Source organism: Mizuhopecten yessoensis, unplaced genomic scaffold (assembly GCF_002113885.1).
Source record: "Mizuhopecten yessoensis strain PY_sf001 unplaced genomic scaffold, ASM211388v2 scaffold10831, whole genome shotgun sequence".
Lineage (NCBI taxonomy): Eukaryota > Metazoa > Mollusca > Bivalvia > Pectinida > Pectinidae > Mizuhopecten > Mizuhopecten yessoensis.
Window position 1 is genome coordinate 154,205 of NW_018408743.1, and position 14,259 is coordinate 168,463.

Below are 14,259 nucleotides of genomic sequence, written 5' to 3' on the forward strand. Positions count from 1 at the left end.
TGAATCTTAATAATGAAACAGAGGAGGAATTTGAAATTCCACCTGTAAATGAATGTTTGTATGATAATATTTTGAATGATAGAATTACTGCTGATGAGATTGTTCATGCTATAAAACATTTGAATAATAACAAAGCTTGTGGTATTGATAATATAGTCAATGAATACATAAAGAGTACGGTTGACACAATGTTACCTGTATATATTGATATGTTTAATATAATATTGGACACTGGTATAATACCGGAAAGTTGGAGTACAGGAATAATCAATCCAATCTATAAGAACAAAGGTGATCGCAAAAAGTTGGATAATTACAGGGCTATTACGTTGGTCTCGTGCTTGGGAAAAGTTTTTACGTCGATTTTAAATGCAAGATTATACAAACTATCTGATGAAATTGAACTCATAAGTAACGCACAAGCAGGTTTCAGAAAAGGTCACTCAACACTAGACAACATTTTTATTTTACACGTTTTGACAACGTTATATTTATCCTCCGGTAGAAAACTATATTGTGCATTCGTTGACTTTAGAAAAGCCTTCGATTCGGTGTGGCGAATAGGCTTGTGGCAAAAACTACTCAAATGTAACATAACTGGTAAAATATTTAAAGTTTTAATTAACATGTATTCTGATACGAAATCTTGTGTGAGAAATGGGAATGAAATGTCAGAAATGTTCACTTCAAATGTCGGACTAAAACAAGGTGAAAATTGCTCGCCTTTTTTATTTGCAATATTTTTAAATGATTTAGAAGACTATTTATTGGAAAAAAATGTCGATTGTTTACTAAAGATTGATGAACTTTGTCATGATCATATTGGTATGTACGTAAAGCTTTTTGTTATTTTATATGCTGACGATACAGTGTTAATGTCAGAGACAGCAGATGGTCTACAATCAATGCTAAATAAATTTCAGGATTATTGTGAGAATTGGAAACTAACGGTAAACACACAGAAGACAAAAATTGTCATCTTTTCTAAACGAAAGAATACTAACAGATATCGATTTCTATTACAGGATAATGAGCTAGACATTCAAGATTCTTTTCCATACTTAGGTGTTCTATTTTACTATAATGGGAGGTTTGTAGTGGCAAAAAAGCAATTAGCGGAACAGGCCCAAAAAGCACTATATGCCGTATATAAGAAAATAAGAAATGTTTCGTTACCCATTGATTTACAATTCAAATTGTTTGACTCGCTAGTTGCTCCAATTTTGCTATACTCATCAGAAATATGGGGCCATGAGGATGTTAGTATACTTGAAAAAATACACCTCCAATTCTGTAAACGAATTCTTGGTCTACGCAGAAATACTTGTAATTTTATGGTATATGGAGAAACGGGCAGATACCCTATTGAGGTTGATGTCAAATTAAGAATGATTAAATTTTGGTATACACTTACCTCGAGTGAAAATAAGTTGTCTAGTCGAATGTACAAATTGATGTACTCATTACATGAAAATGGACAAATCGAGTTTAAATGGTTGAACTATGTTAAACATATCCTGGATAGCGTAGGTCTAAGCTATGTTTGGATCCATCAAAAAACCTGTCTGCCCGATATTACTTATTTAAAAGCTGCAATTATACATAAATTACACGATCAGTTTATTCAATCCTGGTTTAATAAAATTGACACCTCATCCAGAGGACGATTATACTCTACATTTAAATATCGCTTTGGTTTAGAAGACTATTTGATCAGATTAAACGCAAAAGATAGGAAAATTATCTGCAAATTTAGAACTTCAAATATTAAGCTTCCAGTAGAAACAGGAAGATGGGTGGGAATTCAAAGACAGGACAGAATATGCCCACTTTGTAATACTGGTATTGGGGACGAGTATCATTACTTATATACTTGTAATAACGACACTTTAGTCAAAATAAGGGAAAAACATATTCCGGCCTATTTTTATACAAGTCCAAACCAACATAAAATGAAAGGAATGTTCACAATCTTTAATATGAAATTGTTAAAAAGTGTAAGCTTATTTGTTCAAAAATTAACAAAAGTACTTTAGTGTCTCTATTCTTTAAGTTTTTCTTTTGTTTGCTAGTGACATTTTTATAAGTTGAACACTGAATTATTTGTATGTAACTACACGTATATATATTTTTTATGTACTATGCTATGGTATAGAATGTTTGCCTGTCATGCACTCAAACTATGTTATATATACATGACCTCTTGTTACACATATTATGTGTGTCTGAGTGAAATAAAAATCTTGAATCTTGTAATTCGGATTTTAACCGTGCGGTCTGTATTACTATAAAGTATATTGAGCAGCAAAAGAACGATAACTCGTGCTGTCTACCGACCTCGGTACATATGTACGGTGTTTAAATTTGACGTTGTAATGAAAGAGTATTCACAATTACTTCATACATGCATTGTAAATTTTATAACAAAAAGCGATAACAATCTAAACGAATTTCAAGATGGTGCTCCGTGCAAGTTCCAAAACTGAACATGCACAACTAATGACCAAAGACGATCTACTAGTGAAATTGGAGAAAGCTGTCTCTAGTGCTTTCTGAGAAATAGAGATATCAAACTTTAACTGTCAAATCTAAAGATGACTGTCTTGCAAATTTTTCTTAAGATCAGTTCCAAAATTGAACACATAAACTAAGGACCGATGGAAACCTGCTTGAGAAATTCGAGAAAGATCCGTTTCAGCAAGACCTTTTTGAGATATAGCGATATCAAACTTAATTAAACTGTCAAAATCTATAATGGCTGCCTGGCAGTCATCTTGTTTTTGTGATTAGCCCCAAAATTAAACGTGTACAACTAGATTTAAGGACCAACGGGAAACTATGTGATAAATGAGAAAGTTCTCTCTGATACTTCTTAGAAATAGAGATAACTAGCTGCTGCCTTCTGACAGCAGACTTGATTTTAAAATCGATCCCAAAATTTAACCTGCACATGTAAGGAACAACATTTGAAATTTGAAAAAAATAATCAAAAAATACCATGCAAGGAAACACTCTTAGTCCCTTCTCAGAAATAGCGATAAAATGTTAGGGTTTCAAATACAAAGATGGCCGCCTGTTACCTATCTTTTTCGTGCACTCAGTTTTAAAATTAAACATACACAAGAAAGAACCAACATGAATAATTTGTAAATGTTAAGAAACAGTCTTTCGGTTCTTTCTGAGAAATAGACACAACTAACTCTAACTGTCAATATCCGAGATGGCCGCCTGACAGCCATTTTGGTCATACGGTCAGCCCAAAGATAAACCTACCTATGAATTTTTTAGAAAGATCCTTTTAGTACTTCTTTATAAATAGTGATAACAGGATTTATTTGGCACAGACGACGGACAATTTGATGAAAGGGGCATAAAGGATCGAAATTAACGCGAACTTATATTGATTTAAGCTTTCTATAGATTTTAGGGAAACAAAAGTAAGGCAGACGAGACGATTCGATAGTATTTTTTCAAAACCACATGAGGATCAGCTTTGTATTTATCCCTTTAAAGCCATTGAATTTGTGACAGACTACTCTTACGTGTTGCTTGTTGAATTACGGAAAATATCCGTGTAGAATGTTACCTGTCTTTAAAACACGAACTAAATTTAAAGTGTTTTGATTGTAAGACAAATCAGCGACAGATAATCCGCGTAATCGGCTATTATTGCATTTCACGTTATAGTTTCATAACCCACTTAAGACTTTACTTATTCTTTTGAAGTGCAATAAAGTTGAGAACGAAATCCTATTATACCAGCCGCAAGTGTTTCGGCTGTAACAGGTAGCAAACAGGTACACACACCCTATACACTCATTATATACCAAAATTATCTCGATCGACCCGAAGACCTGCTGAGTCGTACAGACTTCCAATATACCTAAATCAATGTTACACTAGAGTACCTGCAAAATTAATCAACGCAGGCCCGGTTTAGCTGTGTCGGATTTCAAAATGCTGGTCATCAATATTGCATAAAGGTATGCCGGTTTCAATTTCGGAAAATAAATCAGTGACCTATCTAAGCTATATATATATATATACGTTGTATGCTGTTACGGTTTAGATCAGTAACCGACTTTCCTACCAACACCTGGGACTGGGCAACTTTACCTGTTACCTGTAATTAAGAAGGTTATACAGGTATGTATACACATTTTGTTTTTTGTCTTTGTCTCTGAATCATTATAATATTTCTATGATAACTCCAAATGTATTCACCTTCAGAACCAGCTTATTTAGCAGATAAAGTAAAACTTCAATTATTAGCATTTTCTTTAAATTAGAACGTATACCTTGCAGGATACAAAATTTAGAAGATGATGCTATTTTGTTCAATGGGTTAAGTGTTCAAACCACATATCATACCTAGTGCGATACAGTTAACAAGACTTAATGAAAATGTTTGAAGCCTGTAAGTAAACCGTCATACAGCGGAGCCTTTTTAATCCGGCTCCTTTTTTATAAAAACATTTCCGGATTAATAGGTTTTTCTAATTAACAAAATTGGTTTCTCTAATGAACAATTTAGATCTTTCGCATAATTCAAATAATTTAGAAAGAATGAATATGTAATCAATTCGATTCCAATTATTACTATTACATTGAAAGATGGCACTAATTCATGAACATTTATCTTATATATTTGTATTTCATTGAAAAGTAAATATTAAGTTAGATTGCTTGCCTCTGTTTGGAGTGTTGTGTTACTGTTGTATATATCATTTTGATGAAAACTTAGCAACAAGACTATATCTTAAACCCAAACAGCTATCCACATATACAATGTCCCTGTTTGTAAACCCATGTATCATTTCCTGTGTGTACACACACATACACACACACACACACACACACACACACACACGTATAATGCATATTATTTAAAACTAAATCGAAACCTGCGTAAGCCGAATATAAAATGGCCGATTTATTCAGGCATACGGAGAAATCAGGTAGCCGGATTACACAAGTTTATGAAGACTGGGCAACTACCCTATATCTCAAACCCCAAAGCAAAGTTTCCTCATTTCTCTAGGTATGTACACCAAGTACAATGTTAACTACTTAAAACTTCATCGAAACCTGCATAAACCGAACATCATTAGACCGATTTATTCAGGTGTACGGAGAAATCAATAACGATTTCTGGAATCAGACACCTGGTTCGGTTTAGACAGGTTGTCTTTGAATTATTAATCGTCAGTGTTGCGTTATATTATATTGAAATGATTCGTTTTAAAATTCGTCATACAAATATTTATTTATTTATATATTATTTTTATCAAATCAATAAAATGTCGAAAGTCTGCATTATAGTCATGATTGATAAGCAGTATCTGGGGAAATGTGTGACGTAGAATATTTATAATTAAAAATATGACTGGAAAATATTGTCATACAAAGAGATGCAATGATATCCCCGATTTGCTGACTAAGGGTAAAAACAGTTGACGTGACGAACAATATAAACAGACCATGCAGAACGATTTCAATAGAGCTTGATCAAAAGCACGCATGACTGATGTCTGTCATGTCCTTTTTCTTTTACAGGTCACGTCACGGATGGCTAGTACGGACGACAACATCGTCCAGACACCGCCTGATGAGGCTGTTGAAGTACTTACAAACCCAGGGAATGAGCCAGCTGCTGAAGCCGACATACCAGTGGAAGGTAAAACTGCAGGTGAGAACCGTAGCTCAATCAGACCAATGTTTCCAAGCGTGCCAATGGAAGCACCGTTATAGCGTAATTTGAATATATTTTTTACACGTTTATGGCCCTGGTAAGAGCCTACTTCTAATAAGACCACCCATCAAGTGTCGCTAATTACGTTATGTCTACATTAGTATGCATCTATTGTATCAACTCCAACAGGGATACTCGGTATCCATAATACGGATACAACAGTTAGAAGATTCTTTATTAATAATATACAGAAAAAGACAATTCTGCCAATAATGCCTGAAAGATGAATAGAATACCACACTATAGTAATGTTCAATATTTCTACCGTTTTAAAACTGAAATAATACAACGCCAGTAATAGCAGTGACATCAATATATTACAGTGCTTTAAGACAAAGATTCATATTTTTCTATACAAAATATCCCCAGGGCTTCAGCTGTTTACAAATCGAGGTGGGTACAAAGGTGGGCGGACTATCAAGCTTTTACAAATTGAGGGTGGCCGGATTATTGAGGCGCATAGTGCTTGCTTCCTTAATATTGACGTAATTTTCTCCTCAAATAAACCTTGATATACTGCCAACATTGACATTATAAAGAGGTTTGGCGAAATATTGATGGAGATGAATTGAGGTATTGAAAAAGATCTAAACATATATTGGCGGTAATTGAGGTAGACAATGAAATGACAGGCGTCATATCCAAGTTTATTGTAAAATACATTGGCGGTAATCGAGGAAGCAAATGTTATAGAGGCGTTATATCGGAGTTTTATTGTACAATAGAGACATTCTATACGTTTAATATCCAGTTTACGTAGGATATTTATGGAACTAAAATTTAATAACAGAAGGTATGTTGTTTCTTTACCTGTATAGATGTAATTATTTTTTACCTTGCCTGAATAAAAATTTCAACTAAATAAACCCTTGTCCCCGTACTTAGGCGATACTTATTGGCATAAACAACATATTGTACAGTCAGCTATTAGCATGCAATTCCGCCTATTCACTTTTACATTTTAGAATGCTATTCATGGATTTGTTTTTACAAATAACGATTTTTTTCTTTAGCTATTATTAAAAATAAGTAAACTTTTTTTAAATTTTAATGTATCATTTTCACACACACACAAAGACATTATACTGTAAAGAAAATTATTAAGAAACAAGTATAAAACAATTTTATCAGTATATTTCTCCTTTGATTAGAAAGATAACAGATTCAACTATAAACACGTGCGTCAGAAAGGTGCGCGGTGACCGAATTGCGTGTTGTTCACAGATCAGTGCAGGTTTAATTTTATTTTGTGTAAAAAAATAAGATCAAAATACATAAAGAATTTTTATTGCCGAAAGCAATCTATGAGTAGATTAGTGCAACTATTATATATTGACAATATTTAAGTCTTTCGTAAGTTGGGCAATTATATATGTGAAGCTAATGAAAGAGGAATGAGACTAAAATATGCATAGTTTGGTGTACAATTGTTTGTTTTACAATTTTTACATACAGAATAGATACGAAAACAACTCTGAAATACCTTGATAATGTTCATATCGATATAACTATTGATGATCCTATTAACATTGTTGATGGTTTGGTTTGTCTGATGGAGGCGGGTTGTTGATGAATTTGCCTCCTTTTCGATAGCGCGGATCTGATGCCGACTTTTAAATGCTACCTTGTCGAAATACCATGTCAAATGAAGCAAGCATAGTATTTCGGCTTGTCACAAAGCACTTACAACGGGTCAGAAGTTGTTACAAGTACCTTATTGCTGAACGTTTAACAGGGAATAGCAACTACCATTTTAAGGGCATATGCACATGTATATGCCGGCCTGGGGACAGAAGCCGTTGCCTTTTCCACTTGAGTGAACGTTTCAGATTTTAAGGCGAAAAGTTAGGTATTGCCAAGCAAGGCGCGAGAAAAGAAAAATAGTTTCTGAGAAGTAAAGAATAAACATAAAGATTCTAAGTTTGCTATGGGCGCAGCAGATTTATTTTTGTCGATTTGGTGTTCCCCAAGTTAAGGAAACAGAAGCGAAATTCTGCAGTGGTTCAGGTTTTTTTTACATTAGTTACCTAGTACAGCACGCACTGGATAACAATATCAGGTATATTCTTTTCTCAAAACCCGACCTGCAAGGGTATGATGATGATGACGAAGACGCCGACGACGAGATGATGTTAAGATGATGATGTAAGGTAGGTCATTAGTGTGGAACGTTGGCTNCCCCCCCCCCCCCCCCCCCCCCCCTCTTTCTAACAAAACATGCATAAAGTGCTTAAATAACAACCTCCTGAATGTTCTACTGATAAGCTGGCAAATCTAGTGATTTATCCCATTTTTTTAAACAATTCTTTGTCTTTCAAAAGAAAATACCTGTTTTTGCAAACATAAATAGTGGTTCTTAACATGTAAAGTTGACCTAAAGAGCTGTACCACTGGGTAGACATCGCTGCTGCTGTCCCGATATTTAAGTGTCAGCATCCTTGTACATATGGATACGCATTGCATGTAACTTCTAAAAAACACAATCTAATACACAGATACCTTGTTGTATATCATATACTACGCGTTAATAGTTATTCATGAAGCAACGTTTCGCAGGCGACGCTAAATAATTGATGAGCCCGTCAATCAATACCGCCGGCACCGTTTTGGTGTATATAACCTACTTACACGTGTCGCCAATCAATTGCTGACACTGAACATTCCATTCGTACGGACACCCGACCCCAGAACTTCGCGCCACCAAACGATAGCCACTGGTCAGTTTCACGATGGACATAGTGACCATGACCTTCAGTTCGATCCCACATGACGCCAGGTGGGAAAGCCACCAGCGAGGTAGGACGACACTCTTGGTGCTATATATGTCCCAGGCAGAACTTTTGAGGGCACGAATACTATAAACCAAACGGGTTGCTACCACGATTTTGGACAACTTGATTTGTTCTTAGTACATCATTATCTATATTCCACTGTCATGCCTATTCTTGTAATCTCATAAAATCGAATATATTTTTCCTAGAATTTGCATAATTGGGTTTCCAATGTGTTACATTAAAACCGTTAACGCTGTCACGCTATCGTCACTTGGGATTCACGGTGAGTTCATTTGCATATGCCAATGATGCCAGGTCATGCATACCCTATACCATAATGTTGTATTTGTGGTACTAGACTTTGTTGAGTTTACATGAACATCCGTTTCGGTGGCAATGGGTACGTATTTCTATCATTTTACCAATGTAAGGAATGCTAGTTATATCTTTGTCGATTATATTGCAATTTCTTACTTAGATTAGTTCTAAACGTGCGTAGCAATGTGAGAAAACGTTTCTTGCACATATGCTGATTCATCATCGGACTATATTGTATACTGATTTTAAGGGTATTTATGTATACATCTATTCTATAGAGGATGTCGAAAGCTTTGGCGTTTCATTGTTGTTTCAGTTCCTCCAGTGCTCCTTCAAATTTGCTTTCATATACATTTTGCAGTATTGCCAAGTTTGTAAAGTTGTTTGGAAAGTGTTTTCACCATTAATATGCTCCAGTGAGCATGAAAAGACATAGCTATGAGCGAGATAAGACCTGCATTAATTTGCACCACATAATTTTTTTCTGCTTAGATGTAGAAGATAACTTTGAAATTGTCATGCACTGTATTTTTACTAGATAACATACCGACATGCTTATATATGACGTAGTGTTAACACTTGATGACTTTGTGTGATATTGCAACACCCATGCCCATCCATCAATCATGCAAAATAGCTAATGCATTCCGTTATCCAACTTTGGATCGATTTACTTCCATAGCACCCCTCTACCCTACCCAATAGCACCCCCTCTCCTACTACATACTCCCCAACTCCCTACCTCATTAACTAGAAACGAGTTGCGACTCTTAAACTGTTTTTCATATAGACGTGTCTTTCTTGTATGTCTTTATTTGTGTGACAGTTTCAGAACAATGTGTTTGTACATTATGCATGTCTTCGTTTCAGCTTGGGACACCTTTTAAACTAAAAAAGAGATTTATCCCTAATATTTGTTTTATGTTCATTCGCAATATCGATTGCACATTACAGAATGTCATTCATAGATTTATCTTTAAGATTGACAAAATAAATATCATCAGCAGTCATTCAGAATTTTGTTTACCATTGTCTTTCTTATTTCAAATATACCACAAGTATGCTATTTTGCAGAAAAGGATTAGAAAAGAAGGTACAACAATTATACTTAACGTGTTGCAACAAAACTTTTCCGTATATTTTACATTGTTTTGTGTACAAATGTATGTGAGACTAAATTGTTTCCCCCCCTACAGACATGGAGGAACTGATCCGGAGGTGTAACCAGTCCATAGTTGACTCCCAGAAGGCGCTCACGAAGTATGACGCGGTACAAGAGGAGATTCAAGGGGCCAGGTCCAGTGTCATTGGGGGTATTTCCCGCCTACAGCGACCCTCCAGACGATGGAGACGTGCACGGGATGACTGTGCGTACCAAGTAACAAAAGCGTTTGATGTGAATTCCTGAAGCTTCGAACTTCAATGCACCTATATAGTCTAAATATTTGATATACATCTATGTATCTCGTATAACGCTTCGGCAAATCAGCTTGATTGAAGAAAAAAATATGATATTTGTTATGCTGACTTGACATTTCCTAAGTGAAGTATATATACTAGTATATATATTTTAAGAGCTTACTAGTTAGCAATAACCAACATACTTCAAAAGCGTTAGGTTTTATTAATTGTTTGTCACAAATAATTTTGTTTAAAGCGTTGCTGATAAGGCTGTTAATAGCATTTCCACCATAGCGTAAAGGAGTCCAGGAAAGATGATTTCATCTTTGCAAAGGTTCTTGATTTTGCAACAATTCTTTATCTTTTACAAATCATCACTTGTTGAGGCTTCAACATTTTAAAACTGTTAGAACACTGAAGATTTCATTTAATTCTTAACAGATGCTGATGGCCAACTCTATGGCACCATCATAGAAGCGACGAAAAGGGCGGAGCCGATAGCGCATAGCACGCCCAACAAACCCGAGAGGGAGGACAATCCTGTAGGTCGGGACAAGATTCTGATGGGAGAGGCACTGACCAGAGGGGATCGAGAGTCAAGTCCAAGAGCCCGCGTGAGTACTCGGGATGACAGAGAAATGAGTCCTTTAGCTAAGGCACGAGCTAAACTAGACAGGGAAGCTAGCCCAATGGCACAATCACATGCGAAACAGGAAAGAGAATCGAGCCCAATGGCAAGAGCGATCGCCAGGAATGACAGAGATCCGAGTCCACTGATCAGGGCGGTGTTAAGGAAGGAGAGGGAGCATAGTCCCATGGCGCGAACTAGAATAGCAAGGGAAGGCTATGCGGCGAAAAAGTACATCGTTCCGCCGATCATTCTCAGTCGCGGGCTAGCCTCGAGGCTAGATCATCCAAGTAGTTCATTCGAAGAGGAAACCACGGGTGAAACTGAGGAAGATGTGATGGATGCAAAACTGGAGCAACTTGAAGATGATCTAACAGCCGCGCCGGATGTTCCTCCGAGGAAAGCTAACTCGTCCTATGCGCAGATCGTTATGCCAGAATCAATGCCTTTGCAGGAACGACTTCGTCGGTACCGAGTGGCACAGTTTAAAGACGACGAAATAGGTATTCCGATATCTATTCAGGAAAAACTTCGTTATCGAATGTCTCTGTTAGGTGATGATGATGTTCTCATGCCGTCTTCCCTTACACTGAAGGAAAGACTTAGGTACAGAATGTCCCTCCTGGAAGACGATCTCGACGACGAAGTTTGGGAGCGTATAGCTTCTCGTGTGGCTCAGAACAATGATTCGGACATCGCCGTTCCAATATCTACAATGAATGGAGAAACACTTTACTACCGGGTATCCGCTACAGACGCGGTAGTCCCAAGAGGGCTCTTCCATCACGCGGCCAGGAACGGAGATCTCGCTATGGTCCAAACTCTCGTAATGGATGGGGTCGACGTGAACGATGTTGATGGGGAAGGGATGACAGGTCTACACCATGCCGTATCTAAGTCCCAGGTCACTGTAGCAAAGTTCTTACTTTCTTTAAAGTCCATAATTGTAAACATGGCCGATATGAAGGGAAAGTCGCCTCTTCATTACGCCGTAGAGAACGGTCATACTCCAGTCCTTGTCTCCCTTTTGGCTCATGGTGCGTTTCCAAACAGTACTGACAACCAAAAGCAGACGCCACTCCACAAGGCATGTCGCGATGGGAAACACAACATCGTCGATATCCTCCTGGACCACGGGGCTTCTCTTTTCGCTTTCGATGATGCAATGAAAGCCCCACTACACTATGCTGTTGAAAACAACCATCCTGCTTGCGTTACGACTCTTCTCAAGAAAGGCGCGCCCGTCAACAATAGCGACGGGGATCAGCGTACACCTTTACATTATGCAGCACAGCGAGGGTTCTTCTTGATAGCAGATATCTTATTGTCCAACGGAGCAATGGCAGATGCACTAGACAAGGATATGAAAACGGCCCTTTTCATCGCCGTTCAGAGCGACTTCATTTCAATGACTCGGACGCTTATCTCATACAATGCGTCTGTAAACACTGCTGATATAGAGCGTTTGACCCCCCTCCACATCGCGTCCGTCAACGGTAACACTGACCTGGTTCTTTTGCTGTTGCAGCATGGAGGAAGAGTGGATGCTGTGGACTGCGCCAACAGGACACCGATCAGTTACGCCGTGGATAACAACGAAATAGAAGTGGTTCAACTCTTGCTTCAATACGATGCCAGCGTAACTATTGTCGACCTGCAAGATATGACGCCTCTCCATTACTCAGCAGAAATCGGAAACGAATTTCTAGTCCATCTTTTGGCTGATCACGAATTGAAGCATTCTTCGAGTGACACGACATACAAACGTCTTCTAGACGTCGCTTTCAAATATCAGAACGAACTGCTCGGAAGTATGACCATGAACCACGCCCTTAAAGGTTACAGTGAGATTATTCAACAGGATAATCAAACGGAGAAGAATAAAAGAGAGGCAACCGAGATGATGAAGTCATTGCTGAATATGGTCTGTAAACACTTCAGTCATTATCATGGAGAGAAGCTGGTCCGTGTTTGGCCGGGGTACAAGGAACTTGCTGCCGACAGTCCAATGATTGTTGTCAACGTTTCAAACCTCCCGAAAGTGAAACCTAATGTTTTCATGGGACTTCCGATAGTATACAAGCTTTACGGTTTAGTTAGTGACGAATCCATCGTCCTTAGTTACTCCAAATTAGAAATAGAAAAACTCGCAGATCCTTTAGAAATCATGGCCATTCAACGCACCATTAACAGAAATATCGCTCGGTTGAAACTAGACCACAGCAACCTCGTTAAAGTCAGCGCAAGTGCAGTTCGGTCATTGCAAAACGGGTCTTTGCTGGCGAAAGAAGCTTGCATTGTATTGTATTGTAAATGCAAGGGCGTTATACCGTTTGGAGAGAAACCCTTCCCGAAGTATATTGAAGATATCCCTGTTGATATAAGGGATGGATTGGGTGGAGATACAGAGGGATCGGAGCATCGCATTATCGCTAGCAAACATACAAGAGAAGCCATGGACAGATCGAGAAGCAGTGATGATAGTAGCCGAAAGAAACTCGAATTCTAAGCAATGAATATATATAATAACTTTCTGTCATGAAGTAAATTTCTTTTTTTTGGTGATTGTTGTGATTTTTCATCTTATGCAAATATTTGTGATTTGGTACACGTTAGTGACGGTCTGAGGAGTGATTGTTTCTCATACAAACTTTAGAGAATTCTCTCGACTACTATGCTTTTAGATCCTACGAGGACTTTGCGTTTGATTTTCATCAGTTGGTTCTAGGTTGTTGCTTGTTACACCCTTTTAATCACAATATACTGTTACTATTGTTAGAAGTCACTGTGCCATAGAGGTAATATATTGTATAGATCCACTAGTGACATCACTGAGTTACTTCAATTGTTTATTAATTCCACGAAATGACTGTGATTGGGATTTTTGGCAAATGTTATGTTGAAGTAAAAGCACGCACTAGTTTTTCTTTCGTTATTTGTAGATTGTTAAATCTTTACTTACGTTGTTGTTGTTTATACACTATGTTCATTTTTATATATCTATATTTTAATAAATACACATTCTATAATTCACGTGTCTTCCGTTTCATTTTTTACCACTGACAATTTCAGACAAAGAGACTGCATCTGTAAAGATCACATTATAACTGTTTCCTTTGATGATTTGATTTAAAACATCACATCCTCATTACCAGTTGCGGAAAAGATGACTCACAGTGCTTCAGCTAGATCGATGCGTCACAGAACTTAAACCAAATCAGTACATGCATTGACATTGCAAATCTCTCCGAGGAGTAAACATGATTTTCGTTTCTTCTTGTAAAAACAAAAACTGTATTAAGTTTGGAACAAAACTGTTCCAATCAAGTTTTACAACGTGGTGATGTAATGCTTTTAATCAAACGATTTTTTTTATAAAAATATCG

General features: G+C 37.2%; 1 protein-coding gene across 3 annotated transcripts; it reads left to right on the forward strand.

Annotated features, from left to right (window-relative positions):
• The first annotated feature begins 4,016 nt into the window (after positions 1-4,016).
• On the forward strand, positions 4,017-13,888 carry LOC110462792. 3 transcript variants are annotated; one of them, XM_021516967.1, is made up of 4 exons: positions 4,017-4,146; positions 5,557-5,689; positions 10,041-10,211; positions 10,687-13,888. In XM_021516967.1, exons 2-4 carry the CDS (start codon positions 5,569-5,571, stop codon positions 13,380-13,382), a joined length of 2,988 nt encoding a protein of 995 aa, XP_021372642.1. In that variant the 5' UTR covers positions 4,017-4,146; positions 5,557-5,568; the 3' UTR covers positions 13,383-13,888. The 3 variants fall into 3 exon arrangements, with proteins under 3 accessions (XP_021372642.1, XP_021372643.1, XP_021372644.1); XM_021516968.1 differs by lacking the exons at positions 4,017-4,146; positions 5,557-5,689 and adding an exon at positions 8,444-8,548; XM_021516969.1 differs by lacking the exons at positions 4,017-4,146; positions 5,557-5,689 and adding an exon at positions 8,880-8,926.
• Positions 13,889-14,259: the final 371 nt, after the last annotated feature.